This window comes from Malaclemys terrapin, chromosome 7 (genome assembly GCF_027887155.1).
Source record: "Malaclemys terrapin pileata isolate rMalTer1 chromosome 7, rMalTer1.hap1, whole genome shotgun sequence".
In the NCBI taxonomy this organism is placed as follows: Eukaryota; Metazoa; Chordata; order Testudines; family Emydidae; genus Malaclemys; species Malaclemys terrapin.
In genome coordinates, this window is record NC_071511.1 from 57,871,331 (window position 1) to 57,884,682 (window position 13,352).

The 13,352-nt window shown below is 49.5% G+C and overlaps 1 protein-coding gene across 1 annotated transcript in view; it reads left to right on the forward strand.

Moving 5' to 3' along the window:
• Positions 1–13,352, forward strand: part of PIK3AP1 (phosphoinositide-3-kinase adaptor protein 1) — a 77,268-nt gene that overhangs the window by 26,297 nt on the left and 37,619 nt on the right. Inside the window, exon 3 of the mRNA XM_054035536.1 lies at positions 10,991–11,139. Within this exon, the coding sequence (XP_053891511.1) occupies positions 10,991–11,139 (149 nt within the window). The remainder of the gene's footprint in view (positions 1–10,990; positions 11,140–13,352) is intronic.

Sequence of the window (13,352 nt, forward strand, 5' to 3'; positions counted from 1 at the left end):
CTGGAATGGGAGAAAGAGCTAAAACTGAGGGAGCTGGAGGATCGTGAACAACAGAGACAGCATGAAGAGAGACAGCGTCAGCATGAACGGGAGGAGAAAGAGAGACAGCATCAGCGTGAAGAGAGACAGAGACAGCATGAACGGGAGGAGAATGAGAGACAGAGACAGCATGAAGAGAGACAGAGACAGGAGAATGAGAGACAGCGTCAGCATGACCTGGAACTGGCGAGATTGAAGGGCAGCGAACCCCCCGGCTGCGGTGAGTGAGGGGGGACCCAGGACTGCACGGAGCTTTGATAAGTGCATCATGGCCCCATACAAGGAGGGGGAGGACATGGATGACTTCCTGGAGGCCTTTGAGACGGCCTGCGAGCTGCACCGGGTGGAGCCCGCGGACAGACTCCGGGTCCTTACCCCCTTACTGGACCCCAAATCCGTGGCATTGTACCGCCAACTGGGAGAGGCAGAGAAAGGGGACTACGAACTATTCAAAAAGGCCCTGCTACGAGAGGCAGCATTCCCAGGGAAGGGGGGCTGGCAGAGTACCACCTGCTAAGGAGGGAGGAGAGCCCCAGGCCAGCTTCTCTGGGGGGCCAGATGCTCCGGATTCAAAGTTCTCCGTTTACAGGGTTGGCGCGGGGCTGTCCCTGCGGAGCGAGTGCCTTGTTCCCCTGGAGGTGGATGGGAAGGAAGTTTATGGTTACTGGGACACGGGCGCAGAGGTGACACTGGCCCGGCCCGAGGTGGTGGCCCCAGATCGGGTGGTGCCCAACACCTTCCTGACCCTGACCGGGGTGGGCGGGACCCCATTCAAGGTTCCCGTAGCGAGGGTACACCTGAAATGGGGGGCCAAGGAGGGCCCCAAGGACGTGGGAGTGCACCACCATTTGCCCACTGAGGTGTTGATGGGGGGGGACCTAGAGGACTGGCCCAGCAGCCCCCAGACCGCCTTAGTTGTGACCCGCGGTCAGAGCCGGCGAGGGGCACTGCGCCCTGGCCTTGGGGGGGGTGCCTTGCCTGAGGCGCGGGACCCTAACCTGGTGGGGAGGGAACGCCCAGGGACGCGGCTCAGGGAGGCTGCAGCTTCGGACCCAGCGGGCGAGAAAGAGCAGGTGGCCATCCCCGTCCCAGCTGCTGAGTTCCAGGCCGAGTTGCAGAGAGATCCCTCCTTGCGGAAGATAAGGGACCTGGCCGACCTCAATGCGGTACAGACCATGGGACGAGGTGGCCGGAAAGGATTCCTGTGGGAGAAGGGGTTCCTGTACCGAGAATGGGCTCCCCCAGGGAAAATGGAGTCAGGGGGGATCAGGAGGCAGCTGGTGGTACCCCAGAAGTATCGCCGCCAGCTGCTGTGCCGGGCCCATGACATTCCCCTCTCAGGGCACCAGGGAACCTGGCGTACCCAGCAGAGGCTGCTACGGAGCTTTTACTGGCCTGGGGTCTTTGCTACTGTCCGACAGTACTGCGGATCCTGTGACCCCTGTCAGAGGGGGAGGAAGGCCTGGGACAAGGGGAAAACAGCTTTAGGACCCTTGCCCAGCATAGAGGAGCCTTCCCGGAGGGTGGCCAAGGTAAAAAGGGCGGCTCTAAACCAAGAGAGCCCAAAGCACAGACCTCCAGACTGGAGCGCTGGGAGAAGACCACAGCCCAGTTGGAGCCCCAGAGGTATGGGGGTGGGAAAAGGGCGCAGGCCGCATAAACCTTCCCACATGCGAACTGCGAGTGCCATCAAGCACCCCCAACCTAAGGGGGAGCGTGAAACTGGAGGGGCCTGGTGTAATTCTCACCAAGGAATGGGAGGGATGCGGGGGCATCCATGGGAACGGGGGTAGGTTCGAACTTCCCCGGGTCACTGGCTAAAGTGACCCTGCTCAGTTCGGTCTCGAAGGGGGGAGAGATGTGACGAACTGGGCCTGTTCTCACTGTGGTCTGTGAATGCTGACAGGGGAGTGTGCTGGGATAGTCTGCATTGTAGGATGGTATCTGTCCGAGGCCGCCCGAGGGCGCATACCTGAGTGTGTAACATGAGAACCCAGGAAGGGGTTGAAGGCGAGGCGACTCCTTAGCCCGGGAAACTGAACAAAGGCTGTGGGAGGGGTCGCTAAGGCAGAGTGCTGGAAGCAGGCTGGAAGGAGGCTGGAGAGATGGCTGGGAGGCAGAGATGGCTCTGACCCCCCAAAGGGGGGCGGGCTGGCATGCCCTGGGACCCCAAGCTGGACCTAACTGAGGGGGGCCCTGTTGTCTGTGCCTGCAAGACCTGTCTTGGACTGTATTCCTGTCATCCAAATAAACCTTCTGCTTTACTGGCTGGCTGAGAGTCATGGTGAATCGCAGGAAGTCGGGGGTGCAGGGCCCTGAGTCCCCCAATACTCCGTGACACTGGGAAAAAGAGGACGTATGGTAACCCTAAATTTGCTTGGTAGTGACATTAGGCTTACCATCCTGTTGTTGCCACCTCTAGACCCTTGTTAAAAAATTGGCATCACATTAGATATCCTCCAGTCAGCTGGCACAGAGGCTGATTTAAATGATAGGTTACATACCACTTGTATTACTTCTGATATTTGAGGTTCTTCAGAACTCTTGGGTAAATACCATCTGGTCCTGGTGACTTATTACTGTTTAATTTGTCAATTTGTTCCAAAACTGCTAATTTACCAGTGAGAACTGCAACTTCATAAGGATTTTGGAAAATAACAATGTTCTTAATTTCCTTTTCATTCAGCATCCTTTTCCATAGGAGGGGGGCTGCCAATATTCCTGTGCTTTGTTAGGAAACCTGCTGAACTTCTTTGGCTATATCTGCACTTAGGGTGGTGCATAGAGTACAGACACTGCATGCCCAACTAGCCTGGGTATAAATAGCAGTGCAGACAGTGAGTATGGCATAGGTGGGTAGAGTACAGACATGCCAGAACCATAGAGTATATATCCTATATGGCTCTCTACACTCCGAAGCCATGCCTCCCCATATACACTGCTGTTTTTAGCAGTGTAGTGCCCTGCTGCTTCCTTGTTGCCAGAGCCTTTCCCCACTGCAGTGAAAGACTCTGGCAGCAGGGAAAGGCTCTGCCGAAATCTGTGAGTAGAATTTAGTCACTGGCTTAATCCAGCTCCCCCACATTGGTCCACTGTTTGTGCAGAGAGGACTCTCTCCCCTGGTACTGCCATCCCTACCAAGCCGCCTGTGCAGATACAGGCTTGGTGTGTGGGCTGTGACAGGTCTACAAATTCCTCGGGCGCCACTGTAGGTGTGCTGCCAACAACTACTCGATAAGCAGTGAAACAATCCTGATGAGGTTAACTTGTCCTCTCAATTCCCCTTTATTTGGTTTATAAGCAGAGACTGGTGCATGTTTAGACTATAAGCTGTGTGGAGAAGGTGTGGGAGAGGCCTGTATTTTTGGGCAAATGCATGACTTGGTTTACGCACTCACTTTGTGTGCTGACCTACCATAAGTACTGACTTTTATTTTTCCCCGGGGTGCTCCACCCCACCCCGTTCCCGCTCCAACCCCTCCCCCAAGGCCCTTGCATGCCCGCCACTGACTGCTCTCCGCTCACCCGCAAGTGCCTCCCCCAGCTTCCAAACAGCTGATCGGCGGCCCAGCCAAACAGCTGTGGCTACTGGGCACTGAGCTGGTGGGAGTCTGGGAGCACCCATGGAGGCAGTGCCTATGTGACGTACTAGGTCTGAAGACGTTAATTCCTCCTCTCGGGTAAGGTGAGTAAGGGATGGGTAAGGCCCTTTGTTTTGTTTTTGTTTTTTTAAATTTCCCAGGAATTTATTGGGTTTTATTAAAAAATGGGAGAAAATTGGGAAAAAGAGTGGGTGATAGGGGAAAGGTGCCCGGTACTTATGGGGGAGGGGGATGGGTGATACTCCCCACATAGCAGTTGAGGAAGCATTCTACTCCCTGCAGCAGCAGTCAGGGGACCTTGGCAGCTGGGACCAGGCCCCTGCCCATTTTGCTTCCCCTCTTTGTGGAGGTAGTGGAGAGGGCCACACTGAAGGCTTGGGCTCAGGAGTGGAGTGGAAGGCTGCGACCCTTGAACAACGGCTCCCTCCTGCCCCCAGCCTTTCACCGAGGCCCATCTGCTTCCCCTGTGAAAAATTCCCGGGTCCAAAAAAAGCCAAAATTAGGGCGGAAATTGGTAAAACCAAGATTTTTTTGGGTGGAAACTTGGAAAATACCCTGCTGCTTCCCCTTCCACTTGTGGCTGCTCATTTTACCACTGTGTCTTCTGCTTCCCTTTATTCCAGTCCATGTTTTCCTCCTCACTTTCCCTTCTCCGGTCCCTACACCTCCTGGCTTTTCTGGCTGGCTTTTTGTTGATCTCACTGGTCTGGGAAATGCATGCTGCATTTCTGGTCTTCAAACTCCCACCCTCTTCCTATCTTTGCTAACCAGTATTATGAAAGTAACACGGAACTCCTTGTCAGTACAGTGCAAACAGCCTCTCTTGTTCAGTGACCAAGCTCTGTCCCTCTGCTTTTTTTGTTCAGCGATAAAACTAAAAAGTAACTTGGAAGCAGAGTCTGGGGAATGTCCACTCCTGGAAGAGTGAATCGGGTAGGTTATTCACTTGGGTTAATTTTTAACGGACTGCAGAAGGTCATGAAAATCTCTTGCAGTCTGCTGAGAAGACCCTCCTTTCCTTTCAGTGATATTTCCATAGGGCCAAAAATATAACAAAGGAAAGGCTCTCCTTATTTTGGGATCAGAAGTGCTCCATATATAAACTGCAATACAGTGTATGTAGATTTCTAGAGCACCTACTGCCTGAGTAACTAGGTGCTTATTTACAAAGTTAAACACAGTTGAGCTTTAACTACTCACAAAGAAGAATTGAGAAGAGGTTGGTTCTGTCAACAGACCTGTTAGCAACCCGGTGGCCATCTCAGTCCAAAAGGAAACACAAGTTCTATGAGACACGAAATGAAAGCAAAACCAAAGAAAAGCTAAACTTAATAGACCCAGCTTGCTGGCCTGAAAGGGAGGGTGTCTTAGCCTGTTATAAACCATTCAAAGTCATCTTTATAGAACAAAAAGGAGGTGGTCACACTGCCCGGAAGAGCTGAGGGGCTCGTTGTGGGCAGGACACACATGAATGTAACAAACAAGTTGTTGGGGGAAGTGAGGGCAAGGCTGGTTGAAGCTGAGAAGTGGCGGGGGCTGATCAGAGTGGCTGTTCTACGGCCACTGACACAATCATCAGGGGTGATATTAGGATTGTTCCCCGACATGGAACAAACGCAGACTTGTCTTGTTCCTTTACATGTAAAGTGAAGTTGGGGCTGGTCAAAGGTGCTGACCCTGAAGACGGAATTCTGCAGCACAAGGCAGTTGTCTCCACCACAGACGCTTCGCCTTTGCTTCCCTTGCACTGCTTGAGCTTGGTCAAGTGACTCAGAACACAGGTCAACGGGAGCTCAGCACCATGAGGCTTTAGTTTAACAAGGGTACAGAATCCCTGTAGGAGACGGTTCATCCTCACACAAAGCATTCGGAGGTGGGGGGGGAACTATGGTGGGACTGAGGGCAGGGGCACCAGAGCGGGGGGGGTCAGGGGGCCATGGCCTCATCACTTTTAAAAGTGGACAGGCTATGCCCTCCAAGTTTTATAGGCCGTAAGGGTGAGCGACGAGGAAGAGGGGGCGAAGAGGAGTGAGCAGGGGGGCAGGGTCTTGGGTGGAAGAGGCAGCACAGGAGCAGGGCCCTGGGGGAATGGGTGGTGTGGGAGGTCGGGGGGAAAGGAGGTAATGCGGGGGAAGAGCTTCAGGGGGAGGGTCCATGGTGCGGACCCCAGTGGTCCCCCCACTTTTAGAGAGCTTCTGATTGAGGGGAGTTGTAGTTCAGGAACCATGCTAAAGCATGCTGGGAAGGAATGCCAAAGAACATAAGGAACAGACTTCCCTCAGAAATGGAAGAGACTGGGATGAGGCAGGACCTGGTGTGGGCTCTCCTTGGCTGGGAAACCATCCAAGAGGGCCTTGGATGAGGCCTGGCGAGAGGCAGGGTATAGTAGGTGATTGTGGGCACAGGGCGCACAGGGGCTGGGGAAGGGAATGCAGATGGAGCACTAGCTTCTGTCTCGAGGCCTGTAGCTGGAGCTTCTGGGGGAGGAAGCCAGCCCCCTTCCTCCCTTGTATCAATGGTGGGGAAGATCGGGACAGGTTGCGGGAGAAATGGCTATTGAACTAGCCTCAGGAGGGAAAACTGGTGCCAGCCCTGCATTGACAGGGGTGAAGACAGTGGTCTGAGGGCCCAGGACGTGTTCTGAGTTTGAACTCCTGTTTGCCCTGAATAGGGGGACTTGTGGCTTGCCTGGAGGGCTGAACCACATCAAAGGGCCTAGCTACAGAAGCACAAGGGAGCTAAGGTATCCCATAGCTGCCAAGTAAGAACCTCTTACATTGAGGTATTGAGGCTTTGAAATTCTGTCTGTAGCGGTGTCTACACTAGAGACTTTCTTAAAAATATCTCGCTGTAGCAACCGCTCTGGGAGTATGAGCATAGAGCATGCCAGTGGTGTGTTTACTTGTTATACTCGTACCCTGTGTGACAGAAGCTAAAGTGCCAATGGCATGGCCTATGCTAGAGCTCCTACCATAGCCACAAGCTGTGGCGTTTCAGTGGTGAGAGCAGCGATAGGAAATTTAAGGAAAGTCTATTGGAGATACTGCCTCTGTGCCTGTGAAATGCTACCTCACAGGGATCAATGAAATGTTTGCAGAGGGCTTTGCACTTGGTCAGCATGTTTAAGCTGAGACTCTCAAAGTATTTATTAACCAGCTGTGGATAACCACCTATCTCACCTATAAGATAAAAATTATCTTCTCCCAGTCCAGATGTACATTTTTGTATGTGTATGTGTGTGGAGTTAACGAACTCCTCCATGACCTCACCATTATGCTGTGCTTTTCTGTTAACTAGTCTGCCCTGCGTTACTGTTCTTCTCTCTTCGTCCTGGAGCCGAGTACAACGGAGGACAGGGCCTCACTTTTCCAGCTGTAATTCTGCCAAAGTTCCTTGTCACTTCTAGGATTTTACCAAGTTTTCTGGCAAATACAGCTGAGTTTGCCCAGTTAGATCTGAACTCAGTGTCCAAGTGGAGGTGCTGGTCCACATGTAGGCTTTCACACTCATCCTTGGTGTATTGACTCTAAATTTGGCTGTTCTTTAATCATGCTACCTCAGCTGGGAAAGAAGCAGTGTATGGAGAAAAATGTGTCCAAAGATCACCCATAAGGGCGCAAGCGTAGCGAATTAATTACTCAGCCTGTCGGGCTGGTTAATGCTACGTCCTGTGAATTGTATTAATATCCAGAGGCTGAAGTACTCTGGACAAGTTGCAGACTCTTTCAGTCAGCTCACATGCCTAAATTCTAAGTAAGAAACCACAGCTGTCAGCTCCATGCAGATAAAATCAGTGAAGTCAGGAGGAAATGGATGACAGACCGGATGTATGTTCTGTGCGTAACAATATTCAGTTTATTAAAATAACTCAATGCTTCCCATTGGCTTATATTTCTAGTAAACAGTTAGCATAGCAGGTGGCCAGACCAAGTTTTTCTCGGGTTTTTGACTGGGGGCTACAGATGCACACTGAAATCACACAGCCCAGCTGGCTGTGAAACTGAGGGGGAGGGCTTGGCTGGGATGGGAGAGACACTGCATGGAGTTGCTGTCTGAGACATTCAGCTACTAGCACTGCCTGGATGTCCATTCTTCAATAGGAAATGCAGTGGGGTTTGTAGGACCATAGCTCCTTGCCTGACTGCTGTTCTCGTGGGTACTTCAGAAGAAGTCAGGCCTGGTTTTGGGGTAGTTTATTTGAAGGGGAGCAGAAAGGGTCCTTCCCTACCAAGTCAGAGATTAGTGTTTTACCTGTGAGTTGTTGAATACAATAATTACTGACAGTGGAAGCTCAAGTCAGGTATTACCTTACTGATCAAGGGATCAGACCCTCCAAGTTGTGGTCTCTCTTATCTGGATGTTTTCACTTATAATTATACCCATTTTGCAAATATAGATGGTGGCATAGAGAGGGTTGGGTCACTCTTCAGGTGCCTAGATGGTGTAATGAGGCCAACTCTGCCTGTCCCTTTGGGTTTTTGTACTGCCAGGAATAGTAAAGTGGACTGTGCTCTGGTGCATGCATGTTCAGGTATCAGTGAAGGGGGAACTCAGTCTCTCAATATAGCCCCCTCAGTGTTGCCCCATTGCTTGTAGGGGAAGTTAGTAAGGCAAGGGTCAGAGTTTTCTGAATGAAAGAGCAGTTGAATAATTCATATCCAAAGTTCCCCCAGCTGGCTGCTCGATCAGCAGTTAATCGAGTAACTGATTAGCTCTGTTTCCATAGCCTCCAGTCAGGCGACAGGACTAGGACTATGAGGAAATGCCCTACAAGATCAAACCATTCAGAAGCTTTAACAAATCCAAATATATAGTTAGATGGCTCTCCTTGACCACTGTTTTCATAGAATCATAGGGCTGGAAGAGACCTCACGAGGTCATCTAGGCCAGTCCCCTGCACTCATGGCAGGATTAAGTATTAGCTAGACCATTCCTGACAGGTGTTTGTCTAACCTGCTCTTAAAAATCCCCAATGATGGAGATTCCACAACCTCCCTTGGCAATTTATATCAGCACTTAACCACCCAGACAGGAAGTTTTTCCTAATGTCCAGTCTAAACCTCCCTTCCTGCAATTTAAGCCCATTGTTTCTTGTCCTATCTGTAGAGGTTAAGGAGAACAATTTTTCTCCCTCTTCCTAGTAACAACCTTTTATGTACTTGAAAACTGTTATCCGCCCCCCCCCCCCCCCGCCACAGTCTTCACTTTTCCAGACTAAACAAACCAATTTTTTTTCAATCTTCCCTAATAGTTCATGTTTTCTAGACCAGGGGTTCTCAACCTTTTTCTTTCTGAGGCCTCCCCACAACATGCTATAAAAACTCCACGGCCCACTTGTGCCATAACAACTGTTTTTCTGCATATAAAAGCCAGGACCAGTGCTAAGGGGTAGCAAGCAGGACAACTGTCGGGGGCCCCACGCCACAGGAGGCCCCATGAAGCTAAGTCAGTTTCAGCCTGGGGTGGCAGGGCTCGGGGCCCCAGGCTTAACCCCATGAGGTGGGGCTTTGGCTTTCTGCCCTGGGCCCCAGCAAATCTAATGCCAGCCGTGCTTGATGGACCCCCTGAAACCTCTTTGTGGCCCCCCAGGGGGCCCCAGACCCTGAGAACCACTGTTCTAGACCTTTTGTCATTTTTGTTGCTCTTCTCTGGATTTCTTCAGTTTGTCCACATCTTTCCTGAATGTGGCACCCAAAACTGGACACAATACTCCAGATTGAGGCCTAATTAGCGCGGAGTAGAGAGGAAGAATTACTTCTTGTGTCTTGCTTACAACACTCCTGCTAATACATCCCAGAGTGATGTTTACGTTTTTTTCCCCAACATTGTTACACTGTTGACTCATATTTAGCTTGTGATCTACTATGACCCCCAGATCCCTTTCTGCAGTACTCCTTCCTAGGCAATCATTTCCCATTTTGCATTTATGCAACTGATTGTCCTTTCTAAGTTGAGTACTTTGCATTTCTCCTTATTGAATTTCATCCTATTTACTTGAGACCATTTCTCCAGTTTATCTTGATCATTTTGAATTTTAATTCTATCCTCCAAAGCACTTGTAGCCCCTCCCAGCTTTGTAGCTGTGATCATACAATTCTAATAAACTAGAGAGGCCTGAATTGTTGTTTCTTTTATGGACGATTTGCTGATTGTCCACATTTTATTGTGCTCATCTAGGTCTTTGAAATCCTGTCTAATCTCATCTCATCCAATCTTCCTGGTGCTGAGGCAATCTGTGACAGCTTGTGGTTCTTGGAGATTGCCCTTAGTACCTTCAAGACAGGTGCAGCACCCTCCAGTTCTCACAACTGCTAATAAAAACATGCAGAGTTCCTTCAGCTCTGCCCGAACCCCCGCAACTACAAAGGTAGTTTTATTCCTGTTTTTGTAACTGTGAAGCTGAGTCCAGAGGGGAGTCCTCTGTGTTTTAAATATTTTTATTACCCTGTAAAGTTACCTTCCATCCTGATTTTGCAGGTGTGATTCTTTTACTTTTTTCTTTATAATAAAGTTCTTCTTTTAAGAACCTGATTGATTTTAGTATTGTAAAGATAAAGGGTCTGGTCTGTACTCACATTGCTAAGGCAATTAGTTGGTATATTATTCTCAAGCCCCCCCAGGAAAGGTGGTGAAGGAGCTTGGGGGGATATTTTGGGGGGATAGGGATTCCAAGTGACCATCCCCTGAATTTTTGTGTAAATCACTTGTTGGTGTCAGCAATACCGTCCAAGGACAAGGAAAGGAATTTGTGCCTTGGGGAAGTTTTTAACCTAAGCTGGTAGAATATAAGCTTAGGGATCTCCATTTGGGTCCCCACATCTGTACCCCAGAGTTCAGAGTGGGAGGGGGGAACCCTGACAGAGACTGATTGGGTTGGAGTAGAAAGGGTGGATCCAATAGTCTGATATAACTCTGTGGTGAGCAATACAAGTAGGCCCTCAAAAGCAGGCTCATCATTGGCACTAAGGGGGATCAATTATCCTTTAATGGCTTTGGGAGAGGAGTGTACACTGTTAGAATCAGCCCAGCTGATGACCAAATTCCTGTAACTGTCTCATTTTCATAGAATGGGGCTGTTGAATAAGCATATTCAGTGCCGCTACAGCAGTTCTGTGGAGCTGTATGTCGCTGTGACCAAATGCAAACCACCCCAGACGTCCCGTTACAGGAATAAATGAGGAAACTTGGTTGATTCCCCTTTCTTCAACTAGATCTCCTTTTCTGAGTTCTTGTTTAAGAATTTCAGCAGGTTCTCTTTTAGAATACTTTGTGTTTGTGTGTTTCTCCATGCATCCATGTATTTTTGGTGCATGAGAATGACCTAACGGGATTCTGTCTGCTTTGTTTAGACTCTGGCTGCGATTCTGTGACTGATACAGAGGCAGAAGACGAGAGAAACCCAGTTTACTCCAGGAAACTTGCAATGAGTCAGCAGCACGGGACATCCAAGAGCACCCTGGGAGACCTGGTGGTGCAGCCTGACCGCATACGCTGTGGGGTACAGTATGTCCATTTCCTCTAGAGTTCTCAACATGGGATTGTACTGTGCACTAGTGGCTAGTGCTCTGCATTGCCATGCTGGAGACCCAAGCTCAGTTCTTTCCCTTCAGCCCCACCCTCAGTGTCTCCATCTCCTGAGATTCCTTCCCGCAGCCCAGGAGCAATACTGTGACACTCAGGGTCCTACGGTTGTCCTGGCTGCACTGTAATGCCTCTGATGAAGACTTAAACAGGGTAGCCACCCAACCTGAAGGTTGTGGAAGAGGCTCAAGCTTTTATGGGCTTATTCAGGTTGGTGGGATGTAATTAGTCGTGGTGGACTGTATTCAGGTTCTGGGGTTAACGCACCAATTTGTAAGGGTCCCAAGGCACTTCCTGCAAATTATCTGGATCAGTTTCCTGTCTCTTCTGAAAGACAGCATCTCTGTCAGCACAGCTCATCTCCCCGGCCTCTCTCCCCAAATGAAGAGTACTGTACATATGCCCCAGCAAACTCTGACACAAGAGCACCATCTAATGGAGCACCAACTTCACTTCCCTCCGTATCTGGGGATATATGTTCTGTTCTGACCCAGCCTGATACTGCTCAGTTTGAGATCTGATGTCCATACAACTTGAGGTACTGACTGTTACAGGAGACTTGAAAAACCCAACAGCTAAGCAGCACTGCTGTGTTGCAATGTGACCACCAGTTTACATTATTTCCTTTTCATGCATTGTGGAAAAAGCACCAGCTTAGCCTTTTAGTGCAATGAAACAAGGGCAGCAACTCAATATGTTTCCATACTTGTCACGGTGTGGCCAAATCCCAGACTTGTATAGTTTCTCCATATTTGGAGTCTGTTTTAAAGCCCCAGCTCCTGGAGTCATGTGACCATGGGACAGTCAGCTTTTATTTAGAGTTTCTAGGCTTCATGGTTGCAGAGAAACTTGAAAACATGAGCCATAAAAGCACAGATTAGTAGGCAACTGAGAATCCAAAATCTGTTTAACAAGAATTTTTAAGCTATTCACGATATTTTTGCACCTGACTCTTGATTTTTGGATGCTAGGGGTTGGCAGTATTGTTGTCACCTCATCTAAAATGGCTTTACCATACTGGGCATTTCTGGCTCAGATGCACAGTAGCAAAATATGCTCCCATGTTCAGGGAGGGGTGGAGAGGATGGTGGGTCTGAAACTTGCTCTTAGACCTTTGTTTCCAGATCTGCGGGTGCTGAGAGTGACAGAGGTGAAACTCACAACTCCAGTGGCTGGGACAAGGGTTTGTTTAACTGCAGCAGCCATGACCCCTACTGGTAACTATGTGTAACTGAATTTGATCTTCTAATGGAGTTCTAAGCTTTGCCTACCTGTAGCACAAGGCTGTGTGTGGTGGCATCTGAACACACTGGCTGGAACATAGGAGAACAAATGCTGCTGTTGAACTGGAGTGGTGCCTGTGTGGCAGAAGCATTATTTAGTGGGATGGAACGGGGGTGGGAATAAATTCAAAGGAAATAGCTGATTGTGTTTTGTGAAACATCCTCGCCTGTGACTGAGTCCTAAGATCTTTGTATGCTCTCCTCGGTATGACTGACGTGGAGACAACCTCACCACACAGAGCAAAGTTAACTGGGAAGCTGGCTGAGCTCTGGGCAGCCTCAAGATCTTGTGGGGCTGAGCAACTTGAAAAAAGAAACCTGGGGTATGTTTGGAACTTCCTGGACAGCTGTAAGTGCCACGTCCAGGGGAACGATGCTGCTACCATCCCTGTGCATTTACTGGGCAATCCATCATCTCAGGGCATTTCTAGGTTACATCATAGCCTCATGTGTTACCAGCACTATACATGCTATAAAGCTTTATCCATTTTTAGTGCCTTCCACATGGTGATAACAGGCCTTCATGAATTAAGCCTCGCAACAACATGTGCTGTAGGTAACTCACCTCTGCCTTTGTTTCCTCGTGTTTAAAATGAGGATAAGTGCATTGTCTGAGGTGTCACCGGCAATGGCTAGGAATCTTGAACTCATGGCATGATAGAATCATAGATGATCTAAGACTGAGGGGGAAATCAGAAGCTGAAGTAGGCTTTCTCTGTCATCTTTGGTACCTAGAGATGGCTGAATCCTCTTCTTTTAATAGGCTCTATCCCACTGGCATGGTTGAGAGCTCCTGGTGTACTGCATAAGAGACTGTGAGCATGAAAAGACCTACAGGATACTGGTA